This window comes from Apium graveolens, chromosome 7 (assembly GCF_009905375.1).
Source record: "Apium graveolens cultivar Ventura chromosome 7, ASM990537v1, whole genome shotgun sequence".
NCBI lineage: Eukaryota > Viridiplantae > Streptophyta > Magnoliopsida > Apiales > Apiaceae > Apium > Apium graveolens.
This window is the reverse complement of record NC_133653.1, coordinates 25,729,002-25,745,261: the sequence shown is the minus strand read 5'-3', so window position 1 is coordinate 25,745,261 and position 16,260 is coordinate 25,729,002. Positions and strand designations below refer to the sequence as shown.

The window sequence follows — 16,260 nt, the reverse complement described above, 5'->3', positions numbered from 1 at the left end:
TTAGAGTTATCATCTTTTAGGTCTTATTATTATGATCTCATCATAATCCATAAAAAGCTTTACTCTAAACTATGGTATATTTTATTTAAACACTTAAATAGATAAAGCCCGCAATAAAACCAAAACAAGTCTTTTATTAATATCATTGAAATCAAAATAGATTACATAAAAGTTATTCCTAAATCATCATACATGATTGGACTTAGGACACATCTCTTTCAATTTTTGCATGATTTGTATATGTTTGTTTTTATGTGATTTCATATAGTTGCATTTGCATGCATATTTAGCATGATCCCTTAAGATGAACTATGATATTTGATAAGTTGATGTTGATTTGAGTGTAGTGACGATGAATAGAGGGATATTTAAGTCCTAATGAATTGATTTGCATGCCAGAAACAAATATTTTCACAAAGTCTTATATGGTTGCTTTTGATCTAGATCATGATCATACTTGTTTGTTGTTGAGATTTAATCACTTGGTTATATTTAGAATTTGTGATATTCTCGTAATGACGTAAAAATACTGATTTTTTTATCTGGAGAAAAACTTGGATTTCATTGCTAGTTGTTGTAAGGCTAGGCGTCAAATGGCTAGTAGCCAGATCATATTTTTATGAGTAGTCTAGGGTTGAATGAGATGGAGCAAAACGCACTCATTCAGAAATTATTGAAAAAAAAAAAGAAAAAAGAGAAAAAAAAGAAAAAAAAGTATGTGTTAATGCATAATTGATCAAGAGTGAGCTCTTTAAAACTCGAGTTATTAAGTTCTAGGGGACTTTGTGCCTAGTGACCTAAGGCTTTTATAGTCTGGGATCTGCTAACCTAACGCTCGCTATATGGGTATTATGCATAAGTCTTTTGGGACCTCATTCATTGCACGGTCAAATAAGCATCTTTGTTATGTGTTCAATAATAGTGTGAATCCTTGTATAACTCTAGTAGAAAGGAGGTGTTGTGAGTCATAATGCATTTATTGTCTATTCTGTTTATAAACTTTTGATTGTTTCCATGATAGATAAGTTATGGTTATTGATCTAGTATCGAGAGATATCTGTTAAGCATTCCACACACGCACGTTTCTGGTTTGTGAGTTGGTTTGTGGGATTTATTCAAACTCTGTTTTAAGTCATTGCATTCTTAGAGGCATTGGTTTATTCATTTGGTTATGGTTGTTCTGAGGGGATCGATTGCATTATCATTTAGTTGCATTCTCGTAGTTGCATTCATGCATTAGGTTTGTTTTGTAGTTTTGAGTCTTTTTATGCTTGAGGACAAACATCGATTCAAGTTTGGGGGTGTGAAAAGTGGATTTTGTATCCACTTGGAACGCTTTATTACAAGCTTAAATTGGTGTTTTGGACTCAAGTTGTTGGTATTTTGATGTGTTTTTGTGTTATTGCATTTCAGGTATCAGTTAAATGAGGAAAGGAGCTTTTAAAGGAAATATGATGAAAAGTGATCAGATTTGGAAGCCAAGGCCACTGTCAAGTTGTAGAGAATCTCGTTAGCTTCGCATGGACAGTTGAATCGTCAAGTTATGGGCAAAATAAGATTCATCAGAATTTTCCAAAAAGGCTGCACGCGGCCGCGTCAGAAGTGCACGCGACCACCTGCTGACACGCGGCCGCCTCCGACCCGCACGCGACCGCGTGCTGATGCGCGGCTGACTTCACTGATTTCGCTGAAAAAGCCTTTTTGAGTGGAATTTGACGATTTTAAGGGTCCAGGTCCAATATGAGCTTATATATACTTAAAAAAAAGGTTTTCATCATCCGGGAAGATTGGGAGATCAAGAAGAAAACCTAGAAGCACAAAACAACTCTGAAAAAGAAGATCTTGTTTTCTACTTATGATTCTTTGAAAATAGTTGTAACTTTGGATGCTTGTTTTCATTCTTGTTAAACCTAGACCTTTTTTATTCATACTTTGATTATTATTCAGTTTATTAAGACCTTGTTTTATACCATGCTTTCATATGAACCCATGGCGACGATGAGTTCTATTATGGGCTAATCGTTATCATGGGATTCTAGCGGATTTACTTATGGATTTCAATAATTAATTTTTTTCGATATCTTGGTGTGTGGTGATTGATTGATATAATAGTATTGGTTGTGCGTAGCTAACATATAAGATAGCGTGTTAATCTCTATTGAAGCGACAGTGAATATAGAGGTTTAGAACTTGCCATGCTAGTATAGGTTCATGTATTTGTTATGCATGATTCGTAGGTAATTTTAACCATCTTACTTTCCCTATGTAATCACGATAGATAACTTGCGCATTAAACCTTTATGTTTTCAATTCTTATAGACATATAAGGACTAAGCATAATTGATGTCTATTCAACTTCCATCTCTTTTGTGGATGCTTGGTAGGGTATTCGTACAACGAAAGTTGGCGTTTACTAGTTTCGTGTTATCTGATTAGTGTCATCACCATTACATGCTAGGTTAAGAACAATAAGGCTATTGAATGAAGTATTTAATGAAGTTAGAATCTCATGTTTGTCATATATAGTAATTCAACCTCAATTCTCTTAGTTAATGTTATTTAGTATAACCTCTTAGTTAAATAAAAACCCAATTTGTTATTTGTCTTAGCATTGAGCGATAACCATACATTGTTACATAGGTGCATAAATTGAACTTAATCTGAACCAGTCTCTGTGGGAATGAATCTGATTTATATCTAATACTACTTGCGAACGTGTATACTTGCGTGAATATTAGCGCGTGTTTTTGCCCTAACAATTACTAAGTACTCGAAGTGTCCAAAGTGAGTTTTAAAAGCAGTCTTATATATATCACTAGCATACATTCTCACTTGTGGTATCCAGATTTAAGATCTATCTTAGAGAAATATTGTGTACCTTATAGTTCATCAAGAAGCTCTTCGATAATGGGAATAGGGAACTTGTCTTTAATAGTAGCTTTGTTTAGACTACTATAATCCACACACATTCGCCATCCTCCCTCTTTCTTTTTAACCAGAACAATGGGTGCCGCAAAGGGGCTATTGCTTGGCCTGATGACCCCTTGTTCCAATAACTTCTGTACCATTTCTTCAATTATATTTTTCTGTAGAACAAGATATTTGTATGGCCTCCGATTTACAGCATTGGTACCTTCTTTGAGTGGAATCTGGTGGTCAAAATGATCCCTGTGGGGGCAGCCCTTGAGGTTCCTGGAACACAATAGAGTAATTTTGCAGCAAGTCGTCCAAATGTGAGTGTGTTACTTGATGTGCAATTGTCATAACAGATAACTGGGGAGTGTGTGACATGGTACAAGGAATAACTTGCAACATGGATAGTTCTCCTGCATTCTTAACCAATTTATCCAGCTTCTTTGAGTGAATACCCAAAAGCTTCTTATGCTGAACTCCTCTCAGTTTCACTTTCTTTCCCTTGTAAGTGAACTGCATAGTAAGGTTAAGAAAATCCCATATTACCGGGCCTAACTGGGAAAACCGATGTATACCCAACACCATATCACTACCACTGAGTGGTAACAACGGAACATCAGCTTCAAATTCTACTCCATGGATCCTCCATGTAAACCCCTTAATCATGTGATCACATTTCAACTGATTCCCATCTGCTACCTTTACCCATATAGGGGCTATGGTTTCTATTTTACAGTCAAACCTTAATGCTTTTTGCGCATCAATAAAATTGTGAGTACTGCCACTATCTAGTAGTATCTACAGCTCTTTCTTGCCATGATAGCCGGTTACTCTCATAGTTTGAAAATATGTTATACCATCCATTGCTTGTACTTAAATCTTAGCAAATTCGGTATTAATGGCCAGTTCTTCTTCCATAGTGTCTTCTTGTACTTCTGTTTCTTCATCATCTTCCATTTCAATATGGTAGAGCTGTGGTTTCTTGCCCTTGCACTTATGACCAGGTTCATATCTCTCATCACGCCAGAAATATATGTTCTTTGCTCTTTTCTCATTAAATTCCTCAGGAGTCAAAGTTTTTTGGTTGGCATTAAGTGGTAATGCAGTGTTTCTGAAGGTGTTTGGTTTAAAAGGGCTGGTAGTGACTGGTTTGGTGGAGGGTGTTGGCAACATAGATGGTTTCCCAGACTTATTTTTCTTGGCTCTTTGTGTGGCTTCTTGTAATTTTTCCAGGCATAATGCCTGTTGGACAGTTTTGAGGCAAAACATACGCACTGCTAATTGAATCTCCTCCTCCAAACCTCCTAGATAGCAGCTCAAGAGATACTCCTTAGAAAGTTGTAGCCTCCCAGTAAGAGCATCAAACATATCATGGTATTCTTGTACAGAACCAGATTGTTTGAGTGCTTTTAATTCGGACATGGGGTCATCATACAATTCACCAAATCTCATACTTATCTCCTCTGTATACTTGGCCCATGTGGGCATTATATTTTGACACCTCTTCAGAAAATTTTGATGCCATAATAAGGCCCTACCCTTTAAGTGAATAGCAGCAAGTCTTGATCTCTGAGAATCTTCAATGTCATCTAATTGAAAAAACTGATTACATTTATAAAGCCAAGATCTAAGATCTGTTCCCTCAAACCTAGGAAACTGTACTTTAGTCATACGAGAAGCAAAATTATGGTGCTTATACTGAGACCCATCCTTAGATCTAGTATTGGTGTCATTAGATGAACTAGAGGCCTTACCATCACTTGACAATAGCTTATTTATCTGTACTGAAAGACCCACTATGAGATCATTCATCGTAGATATGGATTTGGCATTTTAATTGATATTTTGAGCATTAGCAGAACATGCCTGATTTAAACGTTGTTGTTGTTCTTCGAGAAGAGTTCGAACAGTTACCTCTAAACGTTTTAGATCTGCTGAGCCACCTTCGTCATCGGATAAAGCTTTTTTTTATTTTCCTTGAGCCATGATCCAAGGAGCGTTTGGCTCTGATACCAGTGATGAAATGCAAATATTAATGCCAAGATATGAACTCAACTTACTATAACAGTAAGCTAAGAACTAATGTTATATCCAGAAAACTAGCACAGATGAATGGAAACTTTGAAGATAAATAACATATTAATTCAAGAACATTGAAATAACTAGAAGAGGAGAAAAAGTCTGGTTTACAATCAAGATAATGAACCCTTTTGACAAGATAGGGTATATAAATCTCTCTAGGGAAATGCAAATGAAATGACAGATAATGTAAAATGAAATGCTAATGATGAGGAGAGCCAATGCTAGAATAATTCCAAAATGTGATCCCTGATTATAACCAACCACCAGCTCTCTCATTGTTGTGCACCTGAGGTCTACTATAGCCACTTTTATCCTTATCATCAGCCACATCAACATTCTCGTATCCCCTGTTTGAGGTGTTTGTCAGCTCAGCCATGCACATTGTATCAGTTGATGGCAGTGCAAGTAGTGGTAAAGGCCGGGTCGTGTTTTTGTCTAACTGTTCCTAGATCTTAAGCCCAAATATTTGAATTGAAAAAACAAAGAATTGGCTGAATTGAGTTGCTTGCAGCTTGAATGTAAGTACAAGTAGATTATTATTACACTATGACTATATCAGGAGCCTGTTTGCTTATCAATTATATTATTCACATGGTTTTTAACTTAAAAATTACTTCCTTTGTTTCCGTCAAAGTTCCATTAATTTATTTATAGAAAAATCGAGAAATCTATTGTTTTAATATGAATGAAGGTCTTAGAAAATTAATGGAATGACTTAGCAAATATTGTGAGAGCTTCTTCTATAATACTAGTTTAGACAAAGTGATAATTCTAGTTTCTATAAAGTGATGTAGCTGTTGTAAGTAAGCATTCAATGCTTGTTGATTTATGATATGTTCTCTTCTCTCTCAGATCTCTGCTGAAATTATTTTATTTGCTCAAATGTCCTAGAAAATTTGTTGAATATGTGTCAATTCTTTGAAAATAGCTTGAAATATAATTTTTTGTTTGCTACTTATGTCGGGCTATGGCGGGACTTTAAAATATTTTGCATTTGGCTCAAAAGGAGGAGGAACTACTTTTCTTGAATCTTTTATATAAGAATTGTTAGAAGAAGCCACAAGAATTTTTGCAAGGTACAAATAGGTCTGAAATTTGTGGTTCTTATTCTTATAGCTAGCTGTATATTTATGAAATAGCGTCCCATATTTAGTGATTGGCTAAGTTGGGTACAAATCGTTCTTGATAACTAGTATCCTTAATTAGGAATTTACTTGTTTTTTATGTTTTGAAGTACAAGTTTATACTTTTAGTGTTGACGCTGGATTCTAGATGTATTTTTAGCAATTGTGTTGAATATTTATAAGTGATACTAATACGTGAAACTAAAAAAAAAACCTTTAGCCTATGACGACTTAACCCTTCTCATGACGAGACTTGCTAAAAGTCAAGAAATTTAAAATGGCAATTTTTACAAGATTTATATGACAGCTAACCAAATACCCTGTTTATTTACACTAGTTCTCCCTTCTAGTCCATGTGATTGTATATTATATTTTCTAAACATGCAACTGTAGAAATGTGAATTGAAAGGCTTTTAGATTGTTGAGTAAGTATGTCCGTGAAGCATTTGTAGGTATCTTATATCTATTCTTGTTTAATATTTAGTTTTTCATTTCGCTAATTTATAATTGCTAAACCTTACTGCTAGATAACTTATTATTTACTGTCTACATTATTGAGTGAAGATTGAGCGAAGAGTAACAAAGAGATTCACAAATTTAAACAGAGAGAGTAGCTTGACAAGACTAAAGGGTTAAAATGTAAGAATAGTCTAAATTTTATAATAAATATTTCATTATACATATATTTAATTTTACAAAGATTAAAAATAAAATAACATGTTCAAATTTGTTTTTTATAATAGTTACTAAAATCAATACTATCATAAATTATTTATATTATTATTATTATTTTAAGTGATATAAATATAATTGTAAGGATATATAATTCAAAGGTACCAAATATTTTTGAGTTATGCTTTGCTGACACCCTCTCTACCAAATTTTACTTATAATAATATTAGTTAAAAATTTCATGAATTTTATAATTAAAAAAGAAAATTAAAAATATTATTCTTTAATTTTTTTTGTCATGCCCAAGAACTAATATGAGCATGCAGCACAATTTTGGGTGGAAACTTCATCATATAATTTATTCAACTAATGCAGATGACACTCTTTTGTTAAAACACTAAGAGAGGCTGCGATACTCTTCATTTGTTTACCTGAAGTTAAATTATGGAACTACTACATCAGGTTATCCTCCTGATTCTAGTTGCAAATGTTTTATGGTTTTTTAGTCTATATAGGCCTGCACATAACCTTGTTATAACCCAAACCCTTGTTATAACGATCGAAAAATTACGCTTGTATTATATCATAATAAAGATAAATTATGTGTATTATTATGTGATTAAATGTGTTGAGTCATTAAACCCTAACTGCTATGTGTTACGTGTTGTTTGTTTTGATCCAAACGTATTTTGGATATTTATTGAATGTTTTACCGTAAGTTATATATCTTATATCAAAACCCGTAAAACTCAAACCATGTTTTAAAAGCCCGTATTTCAAACAAAATCATTGGTTTTATTTTTCCAAAAACAACCTATACCATATCGCTATTCTGAACCCCTAGACGTTTTACAAATTTACCTTTTTCGCGAAAAACGACTTTTCCGAACCCCTTCGGGTACCAAAAACCCCACAAAAATCACATTTTTATTTTTATATGGTCATAAAATTATCATACATTATTTTTCTTTGCATTTTTGTAATATTCATAATTTTTGAAAATTTTTAGCATTAATTTTGTATTTATTGGATATTTAAAAATTCATTATTAATACCCAAAAATTATAAAAATTGGGGCCAAATATTTTTATTAGGAGTGTAATTAGCCCCTTAATTTTATTTAGGGGTATTATTCTCATTAATATAAATAGCTGATTTTCTGTTAATTAATTAGTTAATTAATCATAAAAAAATTAAAAAATTCAGAAAATCAAGAACTAGGGTTTTTTGGTGAAGAACAGGGCAGAGAATCAAACAGGATTTTGATCGTGATTCTGTCAACCAAATCGAGCATGTAAGTAGTCAAATTGAAGCTGGTGATTCGTAGTTTCTGTTTATGTAATTACTTTTGTTGATTGTTGAGTCGATTTTAATTTCGTATTTTCGGGTTTTTAATTCGAATTCGGGTTGCTTGATTTGTGGTTTGTTTGATGATTCTGTGGTCATAAGCTTGTAGATCGTTGTGTTGCGAATCGAACGGCACCGGTTTCGTGCCTGTTCGTGTCCGTTTTAGCCTCACCAGAAAGCGGCGACGCCGCCGCTGTTCTTTGTTTTTCCGGCGTCATGTTCTACGAGAACGAAGGAGAAACAGAAGGGGACGTCTTGTGGTTGCTGTGGAACAAAAACAGTGAAGGAACGGGATTGAAATCGCAACTGTGGTCGTTGTTTTTGCTTCGCCGGTTCCGGCCGCCGTCATCGGAGTAATTGCCGGATTCCGGGCGTTCTTCGTGACCCGATAACACGGGTTCAACCCGGGTTCCAACCCGGTTTCGACCCGGGGTTGATCCAAAAACCCTAACCCTGAAACTTGTTGTTATGTTTCTGAAATTTTAATATTTATTTTATTTTTTCTAAAATCAGAAATCAGTTTTAATAATTCTAGAAAGTAAATAAAAATTAGATTTATATTCTGAAAATTATTAATAATAATTTCTGAATTATTTTATTAATTTAGAAATTCGAATTTAATTATTTAATTAAATATTTAATTATCTATCTAATTATTTATTAGTTATCTAATTAATTAATAATTAGGTAATTAATTAATAATTAGGTAATTAATTAATAAATAAGGATTAAATAATATGATTAATAATCTGATAATTAGTTTATTATATTACGAGTAACCCGTATCTATGTGAGTAGTGATTCGATAATTAGAATTATTAGTCGAGCGATGGTTTATTCGAAGAATATCGTAATAATTATTCGTATTGTATAATTAAATACAGATAGTTAATTGATTAATTAATCGTATAGGCATAGTAATAATAATAGCAGTTCGATAGTAATTGGAGAATCGCGAGTAGCTCGTATTTATACGAGTAATTAATCGTTGAGTTAGATTATAATTCGAGTAATAAGTATTTATTCGATAAATAGCGTATCAGTTAGTTGTATCAGTTGTTTATTTATAAATAATCGATCTAATCGAATAAGTAATAATAATTTGTAAATAATTATAATAAATTGTAATTAATCCTAATAATTAGGGATTAATTATTTTAAAATAAAATAATAATTAAATAATTATTTAAAAATATAATTTTGGGCTATTTAATTATAATTATTTATTTATAATTATTTATTAATTAATTAAATCTTGTTTAATTCATAATAATTAAACCGTTAGTCCGATTTGAGCGAAACGAAGACCCCTAGACTCAGAAAAATGAAAGGAATCCAATAAAAATAATTGTAAGTTATAATTTCTTCCAGAAGAGAATGGTCTTGTGTTAGTGAATGGTTATAGACCCTAATAGGGGTATAATCGAGTCAAATAAATCCCGAAAAATTATAATAAAATCAGATAGGGTTAGTTATTATAAATATGAGTCTAATATCGATTATAAAAATAATTATAAGTCTAAAACTCAATTATGTGCTTTATGTGCTATGTACTTTACGTGGTTATGTGAACCTTACGTGTTATATAATTATATATGTGTATATATGCGAGTCGGATAGAAACGCATGTGTAGATTGATAGGGTTGCGTAGTATAAATTCGAGATATGCGTATGTAGTAAGTTATCTAAACGATTATCTTTCTATGATTGGTTCAGTGTCAGCAAGGCAGATCAAGCTAGAGACCGAAGGTGGTGAGTTGAACCAGGTTAAGTACGCACAAGGCAAGTTTTTCCCCTATTCTAAATTCAGAATAGTGAATTATATCTCATTTTCCATATCAGTTACACTTTGATAATTCTTGTTCATAAACACTATACCAGTTATTGATTCTTGTTTCTATTTCATTTCGATTCTTGATTTCTCCCACTTTATTAAATCCTTTATTCATATTCCAATACTTTTACCCTTGTTACATATACTTTGATATATCCTGGTGTTGGGATACATCAAAAGCATTCCGATTGTTCCGGATGCTACACTTTGGACTGGATGGTTACTATACGGGCTGGGTTTTACCCAGACCATTAATTAATAGGCCGTGGTTGCCTGAGTACTCTTTATGTTGGTCGGGTCTATGCAGTTGGGTATAGATCCGCATTGTATCCTGACTGATCAGCAGGTTATAGTGTATAATTAGTTCTTGTTTCTAGTCTTGTTCATTTGGCACTCGCCAGTGTTGGCAAATTATTATCTTATACAGATTCAGATGGTTGTTCAAACCACCAGATTATCGGTTCATTTATACTTCTCTCTTTATACTATATATATATTGTTGCAGGCTTATTGAGCAATTTTGGCTCATCCTCTTTTATTGTTATTCCTATTGTTTTACAGTTAAGGTAGAAAATGAAACCCATCAGGACCCGCGTAGTCAAGAAGCGAGTCAAGCAGCGGGACCCTCTTATACCAAGGGTGTTCCTTCCTATCCCCGAAGAGAACTTTGAGTTACCGGATCAGGTGTAACAGGATAAGTAGTATTATGGTTTGAATTAAAGTTTGGTGTAGTTTGAATAAAAGTTATGTGGTAAGAATGTAGATAGAATAAAGTTTTGTAACAAAGAGAGTTCTTGAGACAGATTGTTTTATTTGGGTTGTAATAAAGTTAGTGTGTGGTTCTTGTTTTCAACTCTTAACCTTAAAAGATCCTGAGTAGTAGTAGTTCGGGGTAATTGTTATATTTATATTCCGCTTGTGCAGGTTTAGTTGTAGTTGTTATTAATAATGCCCCAAATCTATACCCCGGATTTGGAGGGTGTTATAGTTGGCATCAGAGCTTAGGTTTTGACCCTTGAAAATAAGAACATTAGGATTAAGATAAGACAGAAAAAGCGTATAGGATAGAAGTAAGAGTGTTAGGATTGTTTGTTTATGTGATTTATGAGTTTTAGGATTGTGATTTGATTTGTTTTTGTGTTATTATTGTTATGTATATTAGATGGCTTCATTATCATCGTCTACGGAGCGGACTGAGACAGATCCAGTTATTGCACCGGTAGTAGCTCCAGTGTCAGAGCAGATCTTTCCTCCATTGCCACCACCTCCACCATTGCCACCTGGACCACCACCAGAGATACCACTTCCCCCAGAGGTACCAGGTTTTGCAGATTACTTTCCATATTTTGAGCCAGAGATACCAGATTTTCCACCACTAGAGTTCCCGATGTTCGATATTCCTGACATGGTTGATATTCCGCAATGGGAGGATCTAGAGCCCCAGATTCCTATGCCACCAGTCGAGATTCCAGAGATTCCACTGATGGAGCCTGAGGCAGAGCCACCAGTGTATGCACCTATGGAGCAGCCTGTCTTATTTCCTGCCCCGTTAGCTATCTATGCCCCTGTTCCCGGGGTATATCAGTTTCCACAGCCGGAGTTCATGGACGAGGTAGTAGTAGATGGGCCGTTACCTTCTCGAGGTTCCCGCACGGATCTTCGTGAGCATCATACAGTTACATATCAGCATTTTCAGGCAGAGAGAGAGGAGAGGATTCGATGGCAGAACCAGTGTAGAGAGATCCTTGGACTGTTTGAGACACAGGAGGATGGTCCTGTTCGAGCACTTCGACCAGACTACATATTGAGGGAGAGGCTACGCTAGATTCACAGAGTTAGTTCTCAGCAGCTTACTGATCTGAGGCAGCAGGATATGAGTGCAGAGGCAGCATATCGTAGGGCGATGGGACTCACAGAGGCAGTGTTAGAGGCATTGCAGGAGGAGCTGAGCCATGTGCCACCAGGATTCTGATTTTAGCAGACGGGGGAGTGTTGTATCTTGTATATTTTTGTAGATAGAGGCAGCATAGTATTGTATGACTAGTTTGTATGAGTGTAGCTACTAGTTTTGACTGATAGCAGTAGCAGTATGACTGGCATATCGCAGACTTTTGTATCAAGCATTGACACCTGCAGCTGGTGTCCTACCTATATATAAATATATATAAGATGGACTTTTTCACGTTTTCTTTATTTCCCAGTTATTTAAGCATTTACATTTATTTCACTATTTTATCATTGCATATTTACAAATGTTGTTTTATTTACGATCATGTTGTACCCTTTATATTTTCAAAAATTTTAAAAGTATTTTAAAAAGGGATTTATTTACACATCGCATTGTTTTATTTATTTAGATATTTAATAAATTGTTTTCTTTCCCCATATCAATTGTTTTAACAACTGTTTTAGTATTATAAAGACTATTTCCATTATATAACATCTAGTTAGTATACTATTATTAAGAGAAATCTATTATTTTATTATCAGAAAGATGGCTCCTAAAAGAAAAGCACGACCCAACTCATCTAACGGAAATACCGTGGGCCAAACCGATAATAATCAGATGGATCAGATGTTCCATCTCATGCAACAGCAGATGCTGATGATGCAACAACAAATGCAGCAGCAACAACAGCAGTTCCAACAACAGATGTTACAGCAAGCCGCTCATCCAGGACATCAAATACCACCAGCAGCACCTGTAGTCACTTTCAAGCAATTTCAGTCGGTAAAGCCTCTAGAATTTGCCGGTTCCACAGATCCTACAAAGGCGAGAGCTTGGATGAAGGAGATAGAAAAGGCTTTTACGTTGGTGAAAGTTGAGGAAGAACAGAAGACGGAGTTTGCTAGCTACTTTCTGAAAGGCGAAGCCAATTACTGGTGGGAATCGAAGAAAGCTTTGGAAGGGGAAGGTGTGGTGACCTGGGATAGATTCACTGATCTTTTCCTGGAGAAATATTATCCTCATTTTATGAAGAACCAGATGGAGATCAAGTTCCTGGAGCTGAAGCAAGATAACTTATTGGTCATAAATTATGAGACTAAGTTCACTGAATTGGCCAGGTTTGTACCTGAGCAAGTGGATACGGATGAAAAGCGGGCCAAGAGATTCCATCAGGGACTGAAACCATGGATTCGTAGCAGAGTAGCTGTGTTTGAGCTGACGACTTATACGGCTATTGTTCAGAAGGCCATGATCATTGAAGGTGAGAGTGAAGCGGCTCAGAAAGAGAAGGGACCAGGAAATTCTCAGAATCATTTTAACAAAAGGCCGGGATTTCAAGTCCGGGGAAAAGCAAACTTCAGGAGACCAGAAAAAAACAATCAGAGGGCGGGTAATTGACTTCCAGCCCCGAATCAGCAGAACGTGTGGTAAGAAGCATACGGGGATTTGCAACAAGCCAAATGTCACGTGTTTTAAGTGCAAGCAAAAGGGACACTATTCTGGAGAATGTCCAACGGGAAAGACAGAGATCACTTATTTTCAGTGCGGAAGAAAAGGACATATTGCCAAGGACTGCAGAGGAGTTGCAATGGCCGCTAGTGTTCCAAGGGTTTTAGCATTACCTCCACCTCCACTACCACCACAAAATCAGCCCAGGGCAAGGACTTTCAACATGTCAATGAAGGAAGCAGTACAAAGTCCAAATGTGGTTGCGGGTACGCTCCCTGTGAATTCCGTAAATGCTCTAGTATTGATTGATTCAGGAGCTACTAGATCTTTTATTTCTGAAGATTTTATCTCTAAGATAGACTGTGAGACTCAGTGGTTAGATGAAGTGTTAGTCATAAAATTAGCAAATGATGATCAGGTTATGGTAGATCAAGTATGCCCAGATGTGATAATGAGATAGGGAGATGTCATTTCTCAGTTGATTTGATACCTTTCAGGTTAGGAGAGTTTGATGTTATTTTAGGAATGGATTGGTTAGCTAGTAATAATGCTCAGATTGATTGCGCAAATAAGAAAGTGAAATTGCAGACTGAAGGAAATAAAATGGTAATATTTAAAGGTGAAAAGCAAAAGCAGAGATTCTTAACAATGATACAGACGAAACGACTGTTACGCCAAGGATGTCAAGCTTACTTAGCTTATGTATTGGATACCGACAAAGAAAGTCCGAAGATCAAAGATATTCCTGTAGTTTGTGAGTTTTCCGATGTCTTTCCAGATGAACTTCCAGGACTTCCACCGGATCGAGAAATCGAGTTCACTATTGATTTGGCGCCAGGGACTGAACCAATTTTGAAAGCTCCATATCGAATGACACCTGTTGAAATGAAAGAATTAGCAAAGCAGTTGCAAGAACTTCTCGACAAAGGAATTATAAGGCCAAGTGTGTCCCCATGGGGCGCACCAGTATTGTTCGTGAAAAAGAAGGACGGTAGCATGTGACTATGTATTGATTTTCGTGAGTTGAACAAGTTAACTATCAAGAATAAATATCCTTTGCCTCTGTAATAACCCCAATTTTTGGATTTTTTTTAAACCCTTATGAATAGTGATTTTGCTGATTATGCTAAATAAGAAAACTTTTCATACCACACTATGTAGGGGTTCTTCTATTGTTATTCTGAGATCTTATTAGTACTTTATATGGGATATAAGTGTATGTAAAGATCGTCAGAATCCAAATTCGAACACTTTGATTTTTCCCAAAAATCTACCAGATACAAGAAGAACTGAGTATAAGGTAACAGAATAAAAAGGATTTAAATTCAAGGATTATAAGAGAGGATCATAAAAGGAATATAATGTATTGAGAAAGGTTAAGGAAACCTAAGTAATAAGATCCCGGGTATGATCCCTCAAACGATAAACGATAAACGAAAACAAAAGTTAAGCGAACCGCATAACAGATCAGCGGTCATTAGCCAAGTAATTAGGAGTTAATCAAGGGGTTAGTGGATGATGATGTCATCATACCAACAAGAGGAAGACAAGTGTAACAAGATGACATAGGAAAGGTGACATAAGCATGACATAAGGGAAGGAGGTGTGGTTGATTAATAACCACACAATTTTTTATGGGTAAAAAGGTAATTAATCAAAAACAAAAGCTAGCAACCAAGCAAACAAATCAAAAAACACAAAACACTCCATTTTCTTCATCAAGCTCTCGGCTTTCCTTCATTTTCAAGGATAAGAAAATCCAAATTCAAGCTCCAAGCATTGTTAAATTGTGAGGTAATTATCCAAGGTTCCTTGTACTTAGATATAGTTATCCTATGAATCTAAGCTCCAAATTCCTTCACAATCTCTTCCTAAAAATCATGGAAGAAGATGGTGAATAGTGTTTTTCAAGAACTAAAATTTTTGTTCTTGAGTTTTTGTTTTGATTAAGCTTGGATAAGGACTTTTAAGGGTGATTCCAAGCTAATTACTTGATTCTCCACTCTCCAAGGAAGGTATAACCCCTCCAAAACCTAAATTTACTTGATTATTAGGTTTAGTTTTGTTGTTATAGTTCATGAGAGGCTTGTTTGTTGTGAATGTAGAGGATAGTTGGTGTTGTGATGTTTTGGAGTTGTAATTCTTGGAGTATTGATTAATGAACTTAAGTATAGTTTAAATTCATGTTTGAGAATAGTATAAATTGATAATTTTGAGTTGTTGGGGCTGTTATGGTGAAGTATGGATGGATTTTGGTTGTGATGTTGATTGTGGGTTGATTTGGGGTGGTATAAATTTGGGTAATCGCGTAAACATAGCCGTCGTAATGCCCGATTTACCGTAGACTGTTTTTGTTCTTAACATCAGAACCCTTTAACTCACTGTTAGGTTTTTACCATTGCCATGTTTAGATAGTTCATGTTACGAGCTTCGTTTTGATATGTGGTACGCTTGAATCCGATGTACGGTTTAGGAGAAACGATCGTTTTAAGTAACGGCATTTCGCGACCGAACCATTACCACTCGCCTTACTTTGAAACCTTGGTTAAGGACCTTAAATGACTAATTAGGGTATGAAACATTTATGTAAAGTGGATTAGGCAGTTGGTAAGGTACTCGCGAAAGAATCACCTTAAAACCCTTAATAGTTAATTTATTAAAAATGGTGGAGCCGAGGGTACTCGAGCGACTTAAGTAAATCGTTAAGCGCAAAAGCGAACGTTAGGACTCTAAATGGTTAAAGTCTAGTTTCTTTAGCGACCGGGGTTTAATTCCGACTTATGTTGTTGTTCATAGGTTATCGGACCCACTCTAAGCTTAAGTCTATCCGGGAGCACTCAGGCAAGTTTTCTACCCGTATAACTGTTGTTGTGATGTATATGTGTATATG

The 16,260-nt window shown here is 35.1% G+C and overlaps 1 protein-coding gene across 7 annotated transcripts; it reads left to right on the top strand.

Moving 5' to 3' along the window:
• The first annotated feature begins 5,375 nt into the window (after positions 1–5,375).
• Positions 5,376–12,155, top strand: LOC141670727 (uncharacterized). Of its 7 annotated transcripts, XR_012554692.1 has the most exons (4): positions 5,391–5,513; positions 6,002–6,071; positions 9,856–9,921; positions 10,535–11,126. XR_012554692.1 is itself a non-coding variant. In XM_074476711.1 (2 exons), exon 2 carries the CDS (start codon positions 11,136–11,138, stop codon positions 11,796–11,798), a length of 663 nt encoding a protein of 220 aa, XP_074332812.1. In that variant the 5' UTR covers positions 5,385–5,513; the 3' UTR covers positions 11,799–12,155. The 7 variants fall into 7 exon arrangements, 1 of the variants encoding a protein (XP_074332812.1); XR_012554691.1 differs by lacking the exon at positions 6,002–6,071 and having other exon boundaries at positions 5,378–5,513; XR_012554696.1 differs by lacking the exon at positions 9,856–9,921.
• The last annotated feature ends 4,105 nt before the right edge of the window (positions 12,156–16,260 follow it).

Excerpts from the sequence above, each read along its gene's own strand:
- LOC141670727 (XM_074476711.1), top strand. The coding sequence starts at position 11,136 with ATGGCTTCATTATCATCGTCTACGGAGCGGACTGAGACAGATCCAGTT.